Source organism: Fundulus heteroclitus, unplaced genomic scaffold (assembly GCF_011125445.2).
Source record: "Fundulus heteroclitus isolate FHET01 unplaced genomic scaffold, MU-UCD_Fhet_4.1 scaffold_133, whole genome shotgun sequence".
NCBI lineage: Eukaryota > Metazoa > Chordata > Actinopteri > Cyprinodontiformes > Fundulidae > Fundulus > Fundulus heteroclitus.
This window is the reverse complement of record NW_023396545.1, coordinates 193,299-212,116: the sequence shown is the minus strand read 5'-3', so window position 1 is coordinate 212,116 and position 18,818 is coordinate 193,299. Positions and strand designations below refer to the sequence as shown.

At 43.5% G+C, this 18,818-nt stretch overlaps 1 protein-coding gene across 1 annotated transcript in view; it reads right to left on the bottom strand.

Annotated features, from left to right (window-relative positions):
* pappa2 (pappalysin 2) overlaps positions 1 to 18,818 on the bottom strand; it is a 105,740-nt gene that overhangs the window by 24,035 nt on the left and 62,887 nt on the right. The window contains exons 20-25 of the mRNA XM_012882833.3: positions 17,934 to 18,111; positions 16,153 to 16,366; positions 13,759 to 13,927; positions 13,508 to 13,640; positions 12,100 to 12,221; positions 7,073 to 7,144 (exon numbers count right to left, since the gene is read on the bottom strand). Of these exons, the coding sequence (XP_012738287.2) occupies positions 7,073 to 7,144; positions 12,100 to 12,221; positions 13,508 to 13,640; positions 13,759 to 13,927; positions 16,153 to 16,366; positions 17,934 to 18,111 (888 nt within the window). The remainder of the gene's footprint in view (positions 1 to 7,072; positions 7,145 to 12,099; positions 12,222 to 13,507; positions 13,641 to 13,758; positions 13,928 to 16,152; positions 16,367 to 17,933; positions 18,112 to 18,818) is intronic.

Genomic DNA, 18,818 nt, shown 5'->3' with positions numbered 1-18,818 from the left:
CGTTTCAAACAACTAGTCCATAAATGTCAAAAAACACAGCAGGCACTGGAACCAGACGAACTACAAATACCAACAACCACCACAGATGATGATGCTAGGCATAATATTTATCCCCTGTGTCAAAGTACTGATTTAAAGTTTTCTGCTCAACAATTTTATCAAACAACAGCCCCACAGGTACATAGGTTCTATATCTCAAATATAGTAAATTGGAGATTGCAAAAATCTGCCTTTTTACATACACTTTGGGGGTGGGGATGGAGGGTTACACTAGGGAAAATTTTGAGAACTCTGAATTAACCCTTAGCAGTTTGGGAAAATTTGCATAGACTTGGTGTACTGGATTCAAATGGGCACTTTAAAGCTTTTCCTTATCAAAGATCCCCGTATCACTGGAGAAAAACAGTTTTTTTTCCCAGTAAAAGAGGTTTAGTTTTAACTCATTCTCAAAGCCAACTTCCACTTCAGTGTGCAAGTTTTAGGTTGGGCAGATAAACAGACTAATGGATAGACAGACTGACTGTCAGGATGCAGCTTATTGGCTGCATGCTGAGCCTCTCTCCCTCTCTCTTGTTCCTGCGCAGCCTGATCAGTTTCACCTGGCAGGCTGCAATTAACCCACAACTGCTTCCACCTGTTCCCACCGCTTTATCAGACTCACCTCTTTCTGTTCCCGTCGCCGGTCCATAGCGTTCACTCCCGCTCAGTCCCTGCCAGTTTTTTTTGTCAGCTCCGTTTGTACCCGTCAGCCTGAAGACTCCTTTCACCTGGTCTTGTTACAGTCAGCCCAAAGACTTTCCGACAGTTTTGTTTTCTCCAGTATTCAGCTCAGACGTTCAGACCTCCACCGTTCGGCTCAGACGTTCAGACCTCTACCGCTCGGCTCGGACGTTCAGCCCTCCACTGCACGGCTCGGACGTCCTGTGCTCCACTACTCGGCTCTGAGGTTCTGCTCGCCACTGCTCGGCTCCGACGTTCTGCTCGCCTCTGCTCTGACGTTCTGCTCGCCACTGCTCGGCTCCGACGTTCTGCTCGCCTCTGCTCGGCTCTGACGTTCTGCTCGCCACTGCTCGGCTCTGATGCTCTGCTCGGCTCTGATGCTCTGCTCGGCTCTGATGCTCTGCTCGGCTCTGATGCTCTGCTCGCCACTGCTCGGCTCTGATGCTCTGCTCGCCTCTGCTCGGCTCTGACGTTCTGCTCGCCACTGCTCGGCTCTGATGCTCTGCTCGGCTCTGATGCTCTGCTCGGCTCTGATGCTCTGCGCTCCACGGCTCTGCTCAGAGGTCCTGCTCTCCAGTGCTCGGCTCCAGAGTTCCTCCCGGTCAGTCTCTCCACACTCCTCCTGCCAGCCAGCTTCTACACCCTTCACCTCCGTCCGTTGAAAGACTCTGGTCTCATCATCCATCTTCCACACTATTCAATAAAAACTCACTCATAAGAACTGACTCTGTGTGTGCGTGCTGTGTCCGGGTTCATCCCAGAAAAATATATCATAACATTATGGACCGGCCAAGGGATGAACCCGAGCACGCACAGAGCCTGGTGTAGAAGCTGGTAGGATCTGCCTCGCCTCCGGTTCGTCTCGCCTGGGTCGCAAAGTTGCGACGCCACGCTTCTGGATTCATCTTGCCTGGGTCGCTGTGTTGCGACACCACGTTTCTGTCTCGTCTCGCCCGGGTCGCAGAGTTGCGACGCCCCGCCTCTGACTCTGTTTTCCTGGTCCGCCTTCCCCGCTGCTCAGCACTAAGGACGGCGCTCCTCGTCGTCGCTGCCCAGCGCTAACTTTTGCTGCTGCCCAGCATATTCAGACTTTGCTGCCCAGCGCCTTCTGGTTTTTGTTTAGAGTTATTTTTTGGTGTTGTGTTCTAGATCTGCTTTAGTTTCTAGTCTTTTTGTATATTTTTTATTGTTTTAGAAGATTTATTTCCGCCTTCTGTTCTTTTGTTTTGGCTCAACCTTAGATTTTGGTTTACTTAGAATTTTTTGGGATTTATGTTGCTTTTGAGTATTAGAGTTTTATTTAGCTTTTGTTTATCCAGTTCGGTTCTATTTTTTAGGTTAGTTTTCTGAGTTTTGTTTTTGAGTTCCAGTTTTTTACCTTAGACTTCCTGTTTTGGTTTGTGTTATTTCTAGCTCTAGTTATCTAGTTTTTCATCAGTTCAGCTGTATTTGCCCTCATCTCCCGGTTCTGCTTTGTTTCATAGTTTTGCTTTAGCTTTTGGTTCCTTTCCTAGTTTACCAGTCTTGTTTTGATTTTTCAGTTTGAGACCCTGTAGTCCCTGTCTAGCCCCTGTAATTCCAGTCTAGCCTCTGTAGTTTCTGTCCTAGCCCGGTAGTTCTAGTCTTGTTCTGTATTTGTTTTTTCTTTATTTTAGTTTTGTTTGTTTTGTTTTTTTTCTTCCCCCTTAGTATTTTGGTGTCTGGGTTCCTGCGCCTTATGGGTTCCTGCGCTGTATGGGTTCCTGCGTTGGATGGAGTCCAGCGCTCTTTAAGGTCCCTGCGCTCTCTAAGGGCCCTACGCTTTCTAGGTCCCTACACCCTTCTCCTGTTTTCGTTGTATGTTTTGCCCTGTTTAGGTTAGTTTAGTTCCCTTCCGTAGTTGTTTTGTTCTGTCTTGCCCTAGTGTCTCTGTGTTGTTCCCCTGTTTAGGCGCATGCAGGTCGCTGTCAGAGCCCTCCGGCGCACCCATGTCGCCGGCTGAGCCCTCTGGTGGGCCAGACTGTCGCTGCCCTGCGCATGCAGGTTGCCGCCAGAGCCCTCCGGCGCTCCTATGTCGCCGGCTGAGCCCTCTGGTGCGCCAGCCTGTCGCTACCCAGTGCACGCAGGTCGCCGCCAGAGCCCTCCGGTGCTTAAGTCGCTGTCTGTGCCCTCTGGCGCGCCTGGCCTGTTGCTGCCTAGCTCACCCTCTTGTTGTTATTCCCTTGTTTAGGCGCTGCCAGAGCCCTCCGGCGCCCCTATGTCGCCGGCTGAGCCCTCTGGTGCGCCAACCTGTCGCTGCCCAGCGCACGCAGGTCGCCGCCAGAGCCCTCCAGTGCTTAAGTCGCTGTCTGTGCCCTCTGGCGCGCTTGGCCTGTTGCTGCCTAGCTCACCCTCTAGTTCCCTGGTGTTTAGGTCTTGTTTTCCTGGCGTTTAGATTTAGTGTTCCCCGGCGTGTTAGGACGCCCTCTGATTCTCGGTTCCCCAGCGTGTTAGGACGCCCTCTGATTCTCGGTTTCCCGGCGTGTTAGGACGCCCTCTGATTCGTGGTTCCCCGGCATGTTAGGACGCCCTCTTTTCTCGGTTCCTCGGCGTGTTAGTACGCCCTCCGTTCTTGTTCCCTGGTGTTTTAGATATTCCTGTTTCCCTTGTGCCCCGGCGTTCCCTTTGCGCCCCGGCATTCTTCTTCCTGGCGCCCCGGCGTTCTCTTCCCCAAGCCCCGGTGTTTCCCTCACGCCCCGGCGGGTTTTCCCCTGGCGTTTCTGTACACCAGTCGTGTTCCAGCAGGAGTTGTTGAGCCTTGGTGTTTTCGTACGCCTGTTCTTCCCTCTGGCGTTGTCGTACGCTTGTTCTTCCCTCTGGCGTTGTCGTACGCTTGTTCTTCCCTCTGGCGTTGTCGTACGCTTGTTCTTCCCTCTGGCGTTGTCGTACGCCTGTTCTTCCCTCTGGCGTTGTCGTACGCCTGTTCTTCCCTCTGGCGTTGTCGTACGCCTGTTCTTCCCTCTGGCGTTGTCTACGCCCGTTCCTTCCCTTAGGCGTTAAGTACGCCCGTTCCTTCCCTTTGGCGTTAAGTACGCCCGTTCCTTCCCTTTGGCGTTAAGTACGCCCGTTCCTTCCCTTTGGCGTTAAGTACGCCCGTTCCTTCCCTTTGGCCTTAAGTACGCCCGTTCCTTCCCTTTGGCGTTAAGTACGCCCGTTCCTTCCCTTTGGCGTTAAGTACGCTTGTTCCTTCCCTTTGGCGTTAAGTACGCCCGTTCCTTCCCTTTGGCGTTAAGTACGCCCGTTCCTTCCCTTTGGCGTTAAGTACGCCCGTTCCTTCCCTTTGGCGTTAAGTACGCCCGTTCTTTCCCCTTGGCGTTTTGTACGCCCGTTCTTTTCCTTTGGCGTTAAGTACGTCCGTTCTTCCCTCTTGGCGTTTTCGTACGCCTATATTTTCCCCTTGACGCTGTCATGCGTCCGTTTCGCCTCGGCGTTTCCCTCACGCCCCGGCGATCTCGCCCCTTGGGCCCCAGCGCTCCTCTCACGCTCCGGCGTTGTTTCTCCTTGGCGTTTCCACACGCCCGTTCCTTGCCCTTGGCGTTTCCATACGCCCGTTCCTTCCCCTTGGCGTTTCCATACGCCCGTTCCTTCCCTTTTGGCGTTTCCATACGCCCGATCCTTCCCTTTTTGGCGTTTCCATACGCCCGATCCTTCCCTTTTGGCGTTGTGTACGCCCGTTCTTTCCCTTTTGGCGCTGTGTTGCGCCCGTTCCTTCCCTTTGGCGCTGTGTTGCGCCCGTTCCTTCCCTTTGGCGCTGTGTTGCGCCCGTTCCTTCCCTTTGGCGCTGTGTTGCGCTCGCTCTTTCCCCAGCGCTGTCAAGCACTCGCTTTTTCCCCCGGCGCAGTCAAGCGTTCGTGCCTTTCCCTGATGTGCCGCCCCCTGATTGTGCTTTGGCACATCAGTGTTCTCTAGCTCCTTGGTTCCCCCGTGTTCTTTGGCTCCTTGATTCCCCGCTGTTCTCTAGTTCCTTGGTTCCCCGCTGTTCTCTAGCTCCTTGGTTCCCCGTGTTCTCTGGCCCCTTTGGTTCCCCGTATTCTCTGGCCCCTTTTGTGTTTGCAGGCTCTTTGGTCCCTCAGTGTTCGGTTTCGACTCTTGCCCGCCTTCCTGGGCCCCCTCCACCCGCCCGGCGTGGGGATTCTGGGCCGTCCGGTGTCCGGCCTTGGGGGGGGGGGGGTACTGTCAGGATGCAGCTTATTGGCTGCATGCTGAGCCTCTCTCCCTCTCTCTTGTTCCTGCGCAGCCTGATCAGTTTCACCTGGCAGGCTGCAATTAACCCACAACTGCTTCCACCTGTTCCCACCGCTTTATCAGACTCACCTCTTTCTGTTCCCGTCGCCGGTCCATAGCGTTCACTCCCGCTCAGTCCCTGCCAGTTTTTTTTGTCAGCTCCGTTTGTACCCGTCAGCCTGAAGACTCCTTTCACCTGGTCTTGTTACAGTCAGCCCAAAGACTTTCCGACAGTTTTGTTTTCTCCAGTATTCAGCTCAGACGTTCAGACCTCCACCGTTCGGCTCAGACGTTCAGACCTCCACCGCTCGGCTCAGACGTTCAGACCTCTACCGCTCGGCTCGGACGTTCAGCCCTCCACTGCACGGCTCGGACGTCCTGTGCTCCACTACTCGGCTCTGAGGTTCTGCTCGCCACTGCTCGGCTCCGACGTTCTGCTCGCCTCTGCTCGGCTCTGACGTTCTGCTCGCCACTGCTCGGCTCCGACGTTCTGCTCGGCTCTGACGTTCTGCTCGCCACTGCTCGGCTCTGATGCTCTGCTCGGCTCTGATGCTCTGCTCGGCTCTGATGCTCTGCTCGCCACTGCTCGGCTCTGATGCTCTGCTCGCCTCTGCTCGGCTCTGACGTTCTGCTCGCCACTGCTCGGCTCTGATGCTCTGCTCGGCTCTGATGCTCTGCTCGGCTCTGATGCTCTGCGCTCCACGGCTCTGCTCAGAGGTCCTGCTCTCCAGTGCTCGGCTCCAGAGTTCCTCCCGGTCAGTCTCTCCACACTCCTCCTGCCAGCCAGCTTCTACACCCTTCACCTCCGTCCGTTGAAAGACTCTGGTCTCATCATCCATCTTCCACACTATTCAATAAAAACTCACTCATAAGAACTGACTCTGTGTGTGCGTGCTGTGTCCGGGTTCATCCCAGAAAAATATATCATAACACTGACTGCTGGATAGATGGAAAACTGGAGAAATGAAGGAATGTATCAATGGATAGACAGACAGACAGACAGACAGACAGACAGACAGAGGGTTGGAAAGATTGATGTAAGGATGGATAAGCAGATGGATGGAACAACAAATAGACTGACAAATGCATGATGGATGGATGGATAAACAGACAGAAGGAATAATGAGTTTTGTGACATATTACCTAGACATTTATGTATTTTCATTACAAATATCCAAACATTTATTAGAAAACTGATGGTGCCAGAGTCTCACACAACTGGAAGTTATGCTTTTCCATGAAGAAGAGCTCCAGCACGCACAAGGCAGATATTTTTAACTCAAGATTAGAGATTTAAAAACCCTGTGTCAGGATAAATAATTAATCTACATCTAACATAATCCAGTGATCGATTCATTTTCCTTTATCAGATAACTCATTAGGCTTGGCAGGCACTGAAACATTTGGAAATGCTAGACTCCCTGGAAGAAAAGCTCTTTGGATATATTTTAAAAGGATTCTTGTGAAGTGCAGTGTGAGGATATCAGTTTCAGCATGAGATTTTTCTTTGTGAAATATGAACCATATTGCTCACTGGCTCCGGTACTTTAAGTAGTGATGACAACAAGGATAGAGCATGTTTTGCCTCATATTTGGTTTTACTGGAAGAGTCTGGCTGAACCTCAACATCTAATGAGGTTATTCCTAAAAATGGTTTAATCTCATTAAGGAAAAACTACTCCACATAACAATCTTAACAAAGCAGGAAAAGGTAAAGCAAGATCTCTCTGAATTTGACACTGTAAGTTATATACTAATATATAATGTATACTAAATTCTATAATGCTGTAGATGCAAAAGTAATTGAACATTAGTCTCACATCTTTGCACTTTTGTTTTGCACTTTTCAGCGTACTACAAGTATCCCGTCTGTGACAGGGAGAAGATAAAAACGCTAATTCAGGCACACTCCACTCGAATGAATCATGGTGTTTGGCAAAACAATTTCAGTCTACGATACAACAGATATTGTTGTGAGCTTAAGACCTTGATCACACTAAAGTCTGGATTGAGTCTTGTTCTCTTTCAGTGTTGGCCTTTGGGAACAAATAATACTTTAAAGCAAAACGGGATTTTGTATGTTGAAAACCCCTCTAGCTGTTGTTTTTACCTCACATGACTGGATACAGTGGATGTTTTCAGGGTCAGGATACCACTTCATCATCCCGGTGCAGATTATGCTCTAAGAAAAGAACACAGCATTCAGTCACAAACACGTTCACTGGAGTTTCAATGGCAATGCTAGCAATTACAAATATACATATTATTAGGAATGACTTTATATAGCTAAACACAAGAATTTTGTACACTGTTGGGTGATGCTGAACTGTAGGTATATACTATATAATCGGTATGAGCACACCTTTGGATAAACACAGTATGCAAAAGTGCGGAGTGCAAATATTTTCAACCCTGGACTTAATACACTGTTGGACCACCTTTTACTGGAGTTAGAGCTGCATGCATTTTAGGGTAATGCCTGTACCAGCTTTGCACAGCAACATCATTTTGTTGCTCATTCTTCTTTAAGAATAACTCAAGCTCACTTAAACTACATGGAGAGCAACCGTGAAATAAATTTCAAAGTCTTGCCACAGACTAAATTCAACTTAGATGTTGATTTTGACTGGGCTATTCTAACACGAATATGCTTTGATCTAAACTATCCCTCTGGCAGTATGTTTAGAGTCACTGTCTGAAATGTGGACCTTTACCCCCAGTCTCAAGTATTTTGCTATCTCCAATGTGTTTTTCCAAGGATTCCCCTGTATTTAGCTCCATCAATCTGCCTTTAGATCAGCTCTGACAAGACTCCATGCTGAAAAATATGACCCACCCGAGCTGTGGATCTCTCCAGGTCCTTCCTCCACCCTAGGCCTCTTGGCAGCTTCGCTAATTGTCTCTCTTTCTCTCTTTGTCTGACCTGTCAGTTTACTTGGACAGCTGTTCAACGCTTTAGGTAATGTTTTATAATCCAACCTAGATATCAACCCAAACCTCTGATGCTTTCTCATAACTGCTGGATTTATAGTGCAATTAAATCACGCACAAGTGTTAGGTAATTAGGTGACTTCTGAAATATTTAGTTGAATTGGGTTTTATCTAGGGGTATACGAGTATGAGGGCTGAATACAAATGCCCACCACACTTTAGTTTTTATTTAACAAAATTGAGGTTCCTTCTACATCATAATCATGCACAGTTTTACAAACAAAATCCCAATGAAGTACATTTCAGTTTGCAGATGTAACATGGCAAAATATGAAAAGGTTCATTCAAGGGTTTGGATACTTTAGCACAGCACTGTATATGATCACATAATAATGGCCTTTGTTGAACTACTTCATCACAGAGAAATTTACCAAGCTTGGGTACAGTCCTGATAGAGATCAGTAATATGGGAAAGATTTTTTATCCAACTAAATGTAAAACTCCACATTTTTATGAACTTTGGTGTGTGTGTGTGTGTGTGTGTGTGAAGAGGGGAGATATTTGCACTATTTATTCAACCTCAGTAATTTGCAAGGAGGTTAGTAGACAGCTGATTGACTAACAAATATGGATAAGTAAACTGGATCCTCCCCTGGGGCTCTCCTGCGCAGCCTGACATCGCAACAAAGACCAGGTTCTGAAGTTTTCAAGATAACATAATGCCTTGAAATCGCAAGGCTGTGCCAAAGATATGGCGTAAGTAATCAGACCTCAGTGCAAGTATTTAACCTTGGCAAAGAAGGACTAACAGGCTGCCTGGCTGACTGACCACCCAAAAGTGAGGCAAAAGTAAAGCTGTGTATGAAACAACATCAACGTGAAAGCGATTTCTCAGATATGATATTGAGTAACATGATCCTCCTTTCGAGCAAAACAAGTGCAGGAGCTCAGACTCAGGATCTGACATTCCTTCCTCGCGCTCCCTTGTATACATTGTGTGTTTGGGAGATGTGTGCGGCTCCTAAACGACTTGACGTCAAACTGAAACCTTTACCCGCGCTATCTCCCTATGATTTCCAGTAATACAAAAAACACTTGAACTAAACCAAACAAGCATTTACACACACCAGGCGGACTTTATGATGTGATTAGCTGGCACGTCCGGGAATAAAAGTATTTTCAAGAAAACTCTTTTAAGATTAAATCTAATATCTGATATGAGACATATTTGCTTGTGCATGTATTCATTTGTTCCAATCCAATTTTTGATCCTTGAGAGCAGCAGGGGGAGGCAAACCTTCAGCCTCCAGCTGCTTCTATAGCGCTGCATGGTGGTTCTCCATCTATAGGGAGGCTGGGAGATAAACCCCCCAAGGTTTTCCTGGATTAGCTGTCTCGGCCTTATAGAGATATTTATATACTTTTTCTATTCATACAACATTCTTTCACGATGTCTCCACAGAAAATTGTTAAAATCCTACTAAAGTGAAATCAAAAGCACTCCATTCCCAGTATAATATATGGTGGTGGCAGCATCATTCTGTGGGGATGTTCTTTTTTCTTCTTCAGTGGGGACAACACTTAAGGCCAAGACACACTGCTTGCATTCAAACAATTTTTTCCCCTGAGCTTCTGGCTGCGTAGAGGGTCCCTCTACGGACCACCAGACCCGCGAGTATTCACACACGGGTATCTATCGCAAATTCTGCCAGCATAAACAAGCCTGGCAGTAAACGTAAAGCTGCAGCTGCTGCTCGAACAAGCTCAAAGAAGATCGCGGATTCACTTTCTTGTTTGTTTTCTGAACTTCCGGTCTCCTACCATGGGTAAGCAGACTGTTTATTGAAATGTTTTTTTTGTCATTATTTGTTGAGCTGTGTACTTCCAAGTGAACCTGTAGGGCGAAGAACATGGTCGGAAATTGGGTACAGTTTACCCTGTGGTTCAGAGATTTTATTTTGTGTTTCCCACAAAAGCGGATTGCCAAAGTATTCTACTTTGGCAATGTGTCTCCTGTGTGACTCACAACATTCCTGTCAAATTGCTCCATAGTTCCGACCAAGACAAACTGGGGGTCTACCTTGGTCGGAACTAGGCAGACACAGTTGCAGGTGATCTGGCCAGCCTCATTCACTTCAACCAGACGTAATTTCTACGAACCGTTTTCCGTCGGATCACATGCAAATTGTGATCTAGTGTGTTTCCTTGAATATGGTAGGAGCTAAATAATTAATCCTGAAAGAAAACCTGATAGCTAACGATAAGTTTAAACATAAAAAGGGCATAGTGGCTGATCATTTTAGCCAACAGATGTTTTATGATCTTATGTAATTTGTTGTGCACACCAAAATCTTGGATGTGTTTTTTTTCTTCTATTAAAGTCAGATCAAAATTAAAGTTGAAAAAAAGCTCACATCTGAAATCCATTTTCTCTCAAATATTTCTAACATATATTTATGATATATCCTTTATTTTGTGCCAATTGTGTCAGGCCTCCATAGTCTAAGTTGTGAGCAAACTTGGTGCTCGTCAGCAAGTCTAGTTAGGGCTAAGCAGCAGCACAGCAGCACTCACTGCTGCTGCTGTTCAGAGCACCAGATGTTAGCAGGAATTATTCATTCTGATGAGTGTTTTAGTGTATTACTCTCAGGCCTGTTTGTCAGTGGATCGTCTTTCATGGCATCCAGGATAAGTTGCTTGGCAGCAAGTAAGCAAAAACAGACACAGTTTAGTAATAATTGCCACGGGTTTTTCCAAATGGTAGCAAAACCACAAACCCACAATTGTTGTTATTTAAAGCAATAAAAAGCTAACTGCTGTTTCACCACGTCCAACTTCATTAGGAAACAAAAATAACATAAAAAACATATACTTGGACATATATTAGATCTGATATGTAAGCTGGTTTTTATAGCATTTTGTTTACTCTTCTCTGCTTTTGAAAAAAAAAAAAAAATTAAAAGAAATAAACTGAAGCAAGGAAACATTGAAATACATTATAACTATTAGAAAGATACTGTTAAATGTTAGTGTCATTAAATCCATTAAATTAATCTCAGGAAAAAAAACAGATTGCAAGTCATTAATATTAATCATATTAAACTATTGACATGGACCGGTTTTAGTTAAAATACCTGAGGTAATCATTCGGTGTGATTACCTCGTGTAAGCATAGCCCACTTTCTCTGTTTCTAAGCAAAAAATCTAAATCAACAGGTATAGCAATATATCACTTATTTTATTCAAAACAGAAATCCAATAATGACACGATTTCTACTATTCCCATTTTGATTATTACAGCAATCCTGAAGCAATCTACATACAAAAAGACTTCAGCAAAACACAACACCTGCTTAGTTTAGTATTAGATACTCTACAAAAAAAGAACTAAAAAAGTATTTTTTTTTCTTCTAAAATTTTCTTGAAGTGAGTGTATTTGTTCTTGATTTGAGCAGGTAAATAAGATGATCTGCCAATGGAATAAGATTTTTACACTTAAAATAGTGTAAACAACTCATCTCCATCATTTTATTTCAAGTGCAGTATATCTAATTATGTTATGTTCAAGTGCAAAAATATTATTCCATTGGCAGTACACTTTGTTTCCCCTGTTTTCCTGTTTTCTGTCCAGGTCTTCTTTAAGTTACACCAGTTTAAAGTATCAGCTTGTTGATTAGTCTGCTTCGGTTGCCTCCCCGCCTTCAGCTACTTATAGAACATGTGATGTAGTTTTAAAACAGCGGTACTTTAATTAGAGAGATGGGTGACGTTGACTTTGTTTCCACTCCGAACAATGTCTGCGTTTTTCTCAAACAACCTTTCCCGACAGATTCATTTGTCTTTCTTGCGAACAAAGGGAAACTGTGAACAACATCTTTTGAGCCAGACTGTAAACCAGAGAAAACTCCAGTTGCTCGGGGACGTTCTTTAGCGTCTCTGTAAAATAAACTTTAAACAGTATGTCAGAAACTGTTGTGGTTTCAAAACTTTCTAACGTTCTAAAACCTCAGTATACTTTGCCACAGGTAACCTGTCCTTGACTAATTAAGGTCTCATTTAGGATATTTCTTATGTTTGAACCAATTTTTTGGAGTGTCTTAAACATAAGCACCTTATGATAGTAAAATCTAGAACACAAAAGCCAGTTTCAGTCTTAAAACTGTAACTCAGTCAACCTCATTCCACTGCCTTCCTCTGACCTCTCACCTGTACTGTGGTGGGCCGCATCCAGTGCTTCAGAGTGCTGGGTGTAGTTCCATTGGGTAGAACCACCGGGTCATGCAGATCCATGTTCAGAGCGACAACACACGTTGGGTAGCACACATCACCTGGAAAGGAAAGGATGAAAACCACAAACCCAAAACACTTCTCAACATAGACACATGACAGACATTAAAGTTTAAAGATCTAACAACATGTGGAACAGCAAGTCAAGTTGTTATTTTTAAGTTCATGTTGTCCTCCTGCCAAATATGTGTTGCCTCAACACATATCTGACCTCATAAAGTTAAAAAGTTAAAAAAATCTATGCTTGAAGCAAAATTACGTTAAACCAAGGAGCTGGTGGTGGATATCATAGACCCACCACACCAACACAAGTGAACTAAGGAGAACGAGATCTTTGGAGTGCAGGGGCACTCCAGAAGACCTTTGTTGATTCTGGTGGCATCTTTTATGGTGTAGTTTGTTGGAGCAGCAGTTTACTGAGAGGAAGTGGCTAGATTAGTTCATCAGTAAGGCCAGCTGTGTTCCAGGGTGTCTCCTGCAGGTGGTGGGAGACAGAAGGACTCTAGCATCACTGTTGAACAATGTCTCCCACCCCATGCACGGAGCTGTTGCAGAGCTGGAGAGCTCCTTCAGTGACAAAGTGCTGCATCCAGGGTGCACAAAGGAGCGTTATCGCAGATCCTTCTTCTCAGCAGCTATTGGACTTTATAACCATCACTTCTCAAAAAAAACTCAATGTTTATATCCCTGCTGTTATTTGCACAGGTTTTTAATTCATTGAAAATAATCCGCTATTGTTTTTCATCCACAAAAATACACGCGCATGAACGTATTCCTTTTTTGTATTTTTTACCCTTCTGTGTATCTGTATACTTCATTTGTCATTCACTTTGTTGCTGGTACATCTCAACTTCCCTCAAAGGATAATTATATTTATTGCGGTCTATTCTATTCTATTAACTATTATTGTTGGCTCGCTAAGAGAAGTGACTATATGTTTCCCATGAGACTCTAAATCCAGACATTTTAAATACCAGATTTTGTCAGGTCTGGTTTATGATTATGTTAAAATCATGTTGTCTGTCTCCCAGTCAATGAAAACCGTCATCTATCCAGATGTTTCTGGGGGGGTTCTGCTGATATTTGTAATGGAATCTGGACTAGGTTTTTAAAGCATGAGCAGGATAATTACTTAAAATTTGAAACAGAGATTGTTAATAGAAAACTGGAAGTACTTTAAGTGATCGTTGACAAAATGGTGCAGTCAGAAAACAATGAATTGTATGAAACTAAATGTTGAATGCCAGTTGTTTGAAAGGAATAAATCTGATTAGGTAGATTTATTTAATAGCTAACACTTGCAACTTTAAAATCTTGTTTGACTCACCAATCTTCATCGCCTGGTCGCAGCTGTACTCAACATAGTTGAGATTGGAAGGAGCAGAGCATGAACCCTGGAGTGTGGAGCACATAGTAAACTCTGCTGTCCATTTTCCATCCTTAGTGCAGCGAATTTCACTCTTAAAAAAGAAAACAGACACCAAAACACACAATTAGGGCTCTACAGAAAGCATTGATTAGTAAATCAAAACTCGCTTTTCATGTGACCGGACAAACACATGATGCTGGAACCTTTACATTTTCTGTGGCGTCTGGGCACTGCAGGGTGCAGCGGGTGTTGTAGAGTAGGCCATTGGTGCAGGTGTACATGCCCTGGAACACGTCCGGCAGGGCTGGGCAGGAAATAGGCTCGCAGGCATTTTCCCCCCATTGCCCGTCCTCCAGGCACTCCAACTTGAAGTATTTCCTACAGAGAACAGGAGTAAATATTCTTGAAATCAGATATTTACGTACATTTTATAAAATGGCAAAACTCTATTTTTGTCACTGTTTGAAATCAAAGTAAACTTTTTTAGGTCAGTTAAAATAAACAGAAAATTTAAATAATTTTATTTGCCAAAATTCCAGAAAAGTGCTAAAAACTTTCCTTAGATTTTGGTAGAGTTCCCTTTTAAACTTTACCAATTGGGTCAAACATTCTGGGTATTGTTGAACAAGCCTCTGATGATAGCTATCATTTTGGCCCATTTTATGTGACGAAAAAGGTGTAACTGAGACAAGTCTGTACAATGCCGTGCACATCTATTCAGCTCTGCCCAAGAATCTTCTGTGGGACACCCCTAAATACAATCCATCACAACTAATTGCCTCCAAAGGTCATCTAATAAATCATAACAAGGATAAGTGGGAATTGTCTGTTCCCACTTATCCTTGCAGTGTCGTCGTGGGGCTGGATCCCATCTTCAGAATCACTGGATTGGGTACACCCTGAACCAATTGCGAGTCCATCACAGGGCAACACAGGATGGACAACTACACACAAAGACTCTTATCTAATAGCAATTTGGAGAGACCAACTAACCAAACGGTCATGTTTTTGGGACTTTGAGAGGACGCCAGAGTAACCAGAGAGAACCAAGGCATGAACAAGGAGAAAAACTCCAGGCCAGGATTCGAACCCAGGCAACAATGCTACCAACTGTGCCACCATTCAGCCTGCAACATTGTCCACTTGTGTGTAATTCACTTTTTACCATAGGTACAGCTACTTTGTGTTGGTCTGTCACATAAAATTTCAATAAAATGTGAAACAGTTTGATATTTTGACAAGGCACTACATTTTGAGTTTAAATTAAAGTAAGTATATTAGTTGGGCATTTTATCCAAACAATGGTTCTGACTGAAGTTATGAGAAAAGGTTACATGACCAACTTCAACTTAGAATACCAAAATCCCCATTAAGTGTTTAAAATAAAGCATGCTGATATTACTGGAGGTTTCTCCCAACAAAGCCAAGACTGCTGGTTTTAAGTTTTGGTGATTTAATAAAAAAAACATGACCGTTTCCATTTAACAGCAATATAGATGCAGTGTTTGGCACATGCAGCGTGTCAAAGCAAAAATGTGTGTTATAATATCTATTAATAAGGGTCTACATTCTAAAGTCAAGAGGGAAAGTGCCATTTAAGGCTGTTTAATGGTTACTCATGTTCACTTTCACATACTGGACTAATAAAGCCTCATGGGTCATTAAAATTGTTTACACATATGTTTGACAAGGTGTAACTCATAAAAGGCACCGGCCTACAAAAGGACACTTAAATAAATTGTTTTTTACCTTGTTAAATGGAACTGTGATAGAAAATAAATCTATAAAATGCATGGTTTTATGGCCATTTCATGCAAGCACATATAGTCATGTTAGATGTTTGTTATGAGGCAACTATAGAAGACTACATTGTACAGTGCCTTCAAGAAATATTCAAACCCCCTGACCTGTTTCACGGCTGGGATTTGTGTACAAGATCAACACAAAGCAGTGCAGAAGTGAGAAGGGGGTAGTCAATAGAGACACTATTTTCAGCTATTTTCATTTGTATTTCACCATAATTTGAACTGCGAATCTTCTGTCAAATGCCTTCCTGTTTTGCCCACATTTTGCTAAATACCTGTCAGATAAATGTCAGACTGGATGGAGTGCATCTGTGTGTATCAATTTCCAAGTCCTGGTGCAGATTCTCAATTGAGTAAGGTCTGGACTTTACCTGGGACATTCCAACATTAGAAATTTTGGTGTATGAAAAGGGTAGTTGTCATGATGGAAGGAAAAAAAAACCTCCCTAGTCTCCTGTCTTTTACAGCCTCTCACAGGTTTTCTATCTGGATTGCCCTGTATTTAGCTCCATCGATCTTCTCGTGAACTCTAACCAGCTCCACTGTCCCCACTGAGTAATAACAGTCCTCATAGCATGATGCTGCAACTATAATGTTTCACTGTGACTTCCGTGTGTGATTAAATGTAGCATGAGGTGTGATTAGCATAAAACATACTTCACCATGTGGCTTTATAGAAAAATAATAATAATTTAGAACAATAATTATGTATCAGTGTGTAGAAAAAAATACTACTGACACTAACGTGGGAGTGGGTGTTCCCCAAACCCCTAACCCGCCACCTTCCTAGCTCCCTACCTTGGTTTCTTCTTTTTAAGACTCCCCACCACGTAGAAGCCTGGGCTGCATCTGTAGCGGCAGAAGGACCCGACATCGTGCCCTGAAGCCAGGCAATCTGCTGTGAGCAGTCTGGCACTGGGAATGTTCGGAGCTTCTGGGCACTCGATCTTGCAGTAGGCCTCAGGGAAAGACCACAGCCCATCTTCCAAACACACCAACCTGTCACTGTCACCTGAGGAGTGGAGAAACCGAGACAGGGGACAGGATGTCAAGAGGACAAAGAGCTGAACAGAAGAGGGATTTCTCTAAGTGGATTAGGAAATGTAAAAAGAAACCCTACTTTATAACTATTCATCCTTTTTTTTATGATTTCCATATATTCCTCAAAACCGCTGTATACCTATTTACACAGGGCGGCACAGGTTTTAATAGTTTTATTATTGTATTGTTTCATTGTCACACTTATTTCATGATATCTGTTTGTGAATTAGACAAAAATAACCTGAGACTGGAGATTTATTTTCAATCTCAGATTTAAGTGCACCGGTAAAGCTAATTTAACAAGAGAGCAACAAGTTCAGAGCATTGCATGAAAACCACCTTAGTACATGTGGATAGGAATGTAAATTAAATGTAGTACTACTACAATTAATTTCCTTATCTATTTTTAGTCTAAAGCAAATTCATTAAAAAAGGCAAAGCCTTAAGCAGACCTAAATTTGAAAGTGAAAAGTCCTTACAAACAAAATGCATATCCTTTTTAGTCTGTAGCTGCCACAATACCTGAGTTTAATAAATAGGGAAGCACTTCATTGCATCATCTGAACAAAGAACATACTGTACATAATGTCCCGTTAAAGCAAAGTTTGTTGTTGGTTAGAAAAACTGAGAAACATCACAACCATCTAAGGTGTGCTGAAAACATTGGCACCGTATAGCAAACTAATCCCCATACATAACATGAGCTGTACATCAACAACACAATAAAGTTAAGGGAGAAGAAAATCAGTAACTGACTTCTGACCCCACAAAGTGTTTGGATTTGGTGGTATGAAGAGAATCAGGTGTAAACATTGTTAGAATTACAATTGCTCAGGTCTGTTCCCCCCTTATTAATCATGACTGTTCTAACACCGTTAACCTTGAAAATGATTTATAGGGTCCTATAAAATGTACTCGATCTTTAGCATGGCATTGTATACTTCCTAAACTACCTTGAAGTCAAGCGGTTGTTTCGTTGATAAGAAGCTGATCTGGAAAACATTGAGCATATTTGTGTGCTTTTCCTGCAAAGTAATGCACGATGACCTTTAAATGTGTTTACTTGAATCAAAAGGCAGAATTTTAAGTACTTTCACCACATTTACTGACTGCAGTATATAATTCTTCTGTTGATGCAAGAAATGGCTCTCGTTAAAAGCAACATTTTCCAGTGCCTTTCCATTAAGTGTCTGTAAATGACTATTTATGACCTATTTAACCTAAGCAAACAGACGTGGCATAGCATATTTGGTGAGACAAAACCTATTTTGAAGCTCTAATTCAATCTTAAACTCTGTAATCTCTGTAATCTTAAACCTGAAACTGTGGCATGTTTGTGTGATCACACACATAGAGACATATCAATTATTCCATATACATATTTTGGTCAGGGGTTAACTTCATAACAGAAGAAATCATTTTAAATGCCATATATGACAATGAATGCTTGCTGATGACATAAAGAGAAACTATTTCAGATCCACTCTGATTTACAGAAGATGAAAGATAAGAGTTCATGCAATAAAGTCTGCAGTCACCTTGCAATATGGCCGGGGGTCCACAGGTGAAGGAACATTGTTTTGCAAAGGTGGTTCCCCAAGGGCAGCTGAATATAGCATGATAAATATGAGACTGATCAGGAAGGCCGCAGTCCACAGGCTCACAGCTGACAACACGATCCCATGAACCGTGGAAACACTCCAACTCTATTGTTCTCTGGAAGCGGAGAAAGAAAAAGATGATAAAAAAAAGAACAAATTCATAAAAAATTTTGTTGTTTAGAAATTAAAGGGGAACAGGTGACCAAATTTACCAAGAACAGAAAAGGTATAGAGTGCCATTCAGAAGTTTGCATACACTCATCAATGGCATGGATGTTAGTTTGGGGGCTTTTAAAGACTTACTCTCTTCTTCTGTTTTGAAATAATTTTATTACAAATTGCTTCACACACCCACTAATATACTGATAAATATTTCTTATCTCCAGCTGTCATTGGGCGAGAGGTGGGGTTCACCCCGGACAGGCTACCAGTTTTATGAAGTTACAGAGAAAAATCTAACTTTTTGAAGATATAGAAGTATTGACCACTCTTCTTATAAGAAATACTAGAGCTAAAGCTCCCTGGCGCAGACCCGGATTATAGTTGAAGCATGGTAGTAGTCTGCTTTATCTATTCCACGCCAGTCCTGATATGTGGGATCATTAGTCGCTGGAACACCCTAGTGTCAAAGTTGCATTCGCTTGACCTAAGCCGTCAACTCAGATGAAAGGGAACTGGTTCAAATGTTCATGGAAACTCCAGGAACCTCCTAGGCTCAACTACAGAAGATGCAGTATCTCACTGTCCGCACTAAAGCCAGTTTAATGCTGACATCGACAGACGATGAAAGACGCCCCTGTTCCAAAATCTTCAACGTCTAGT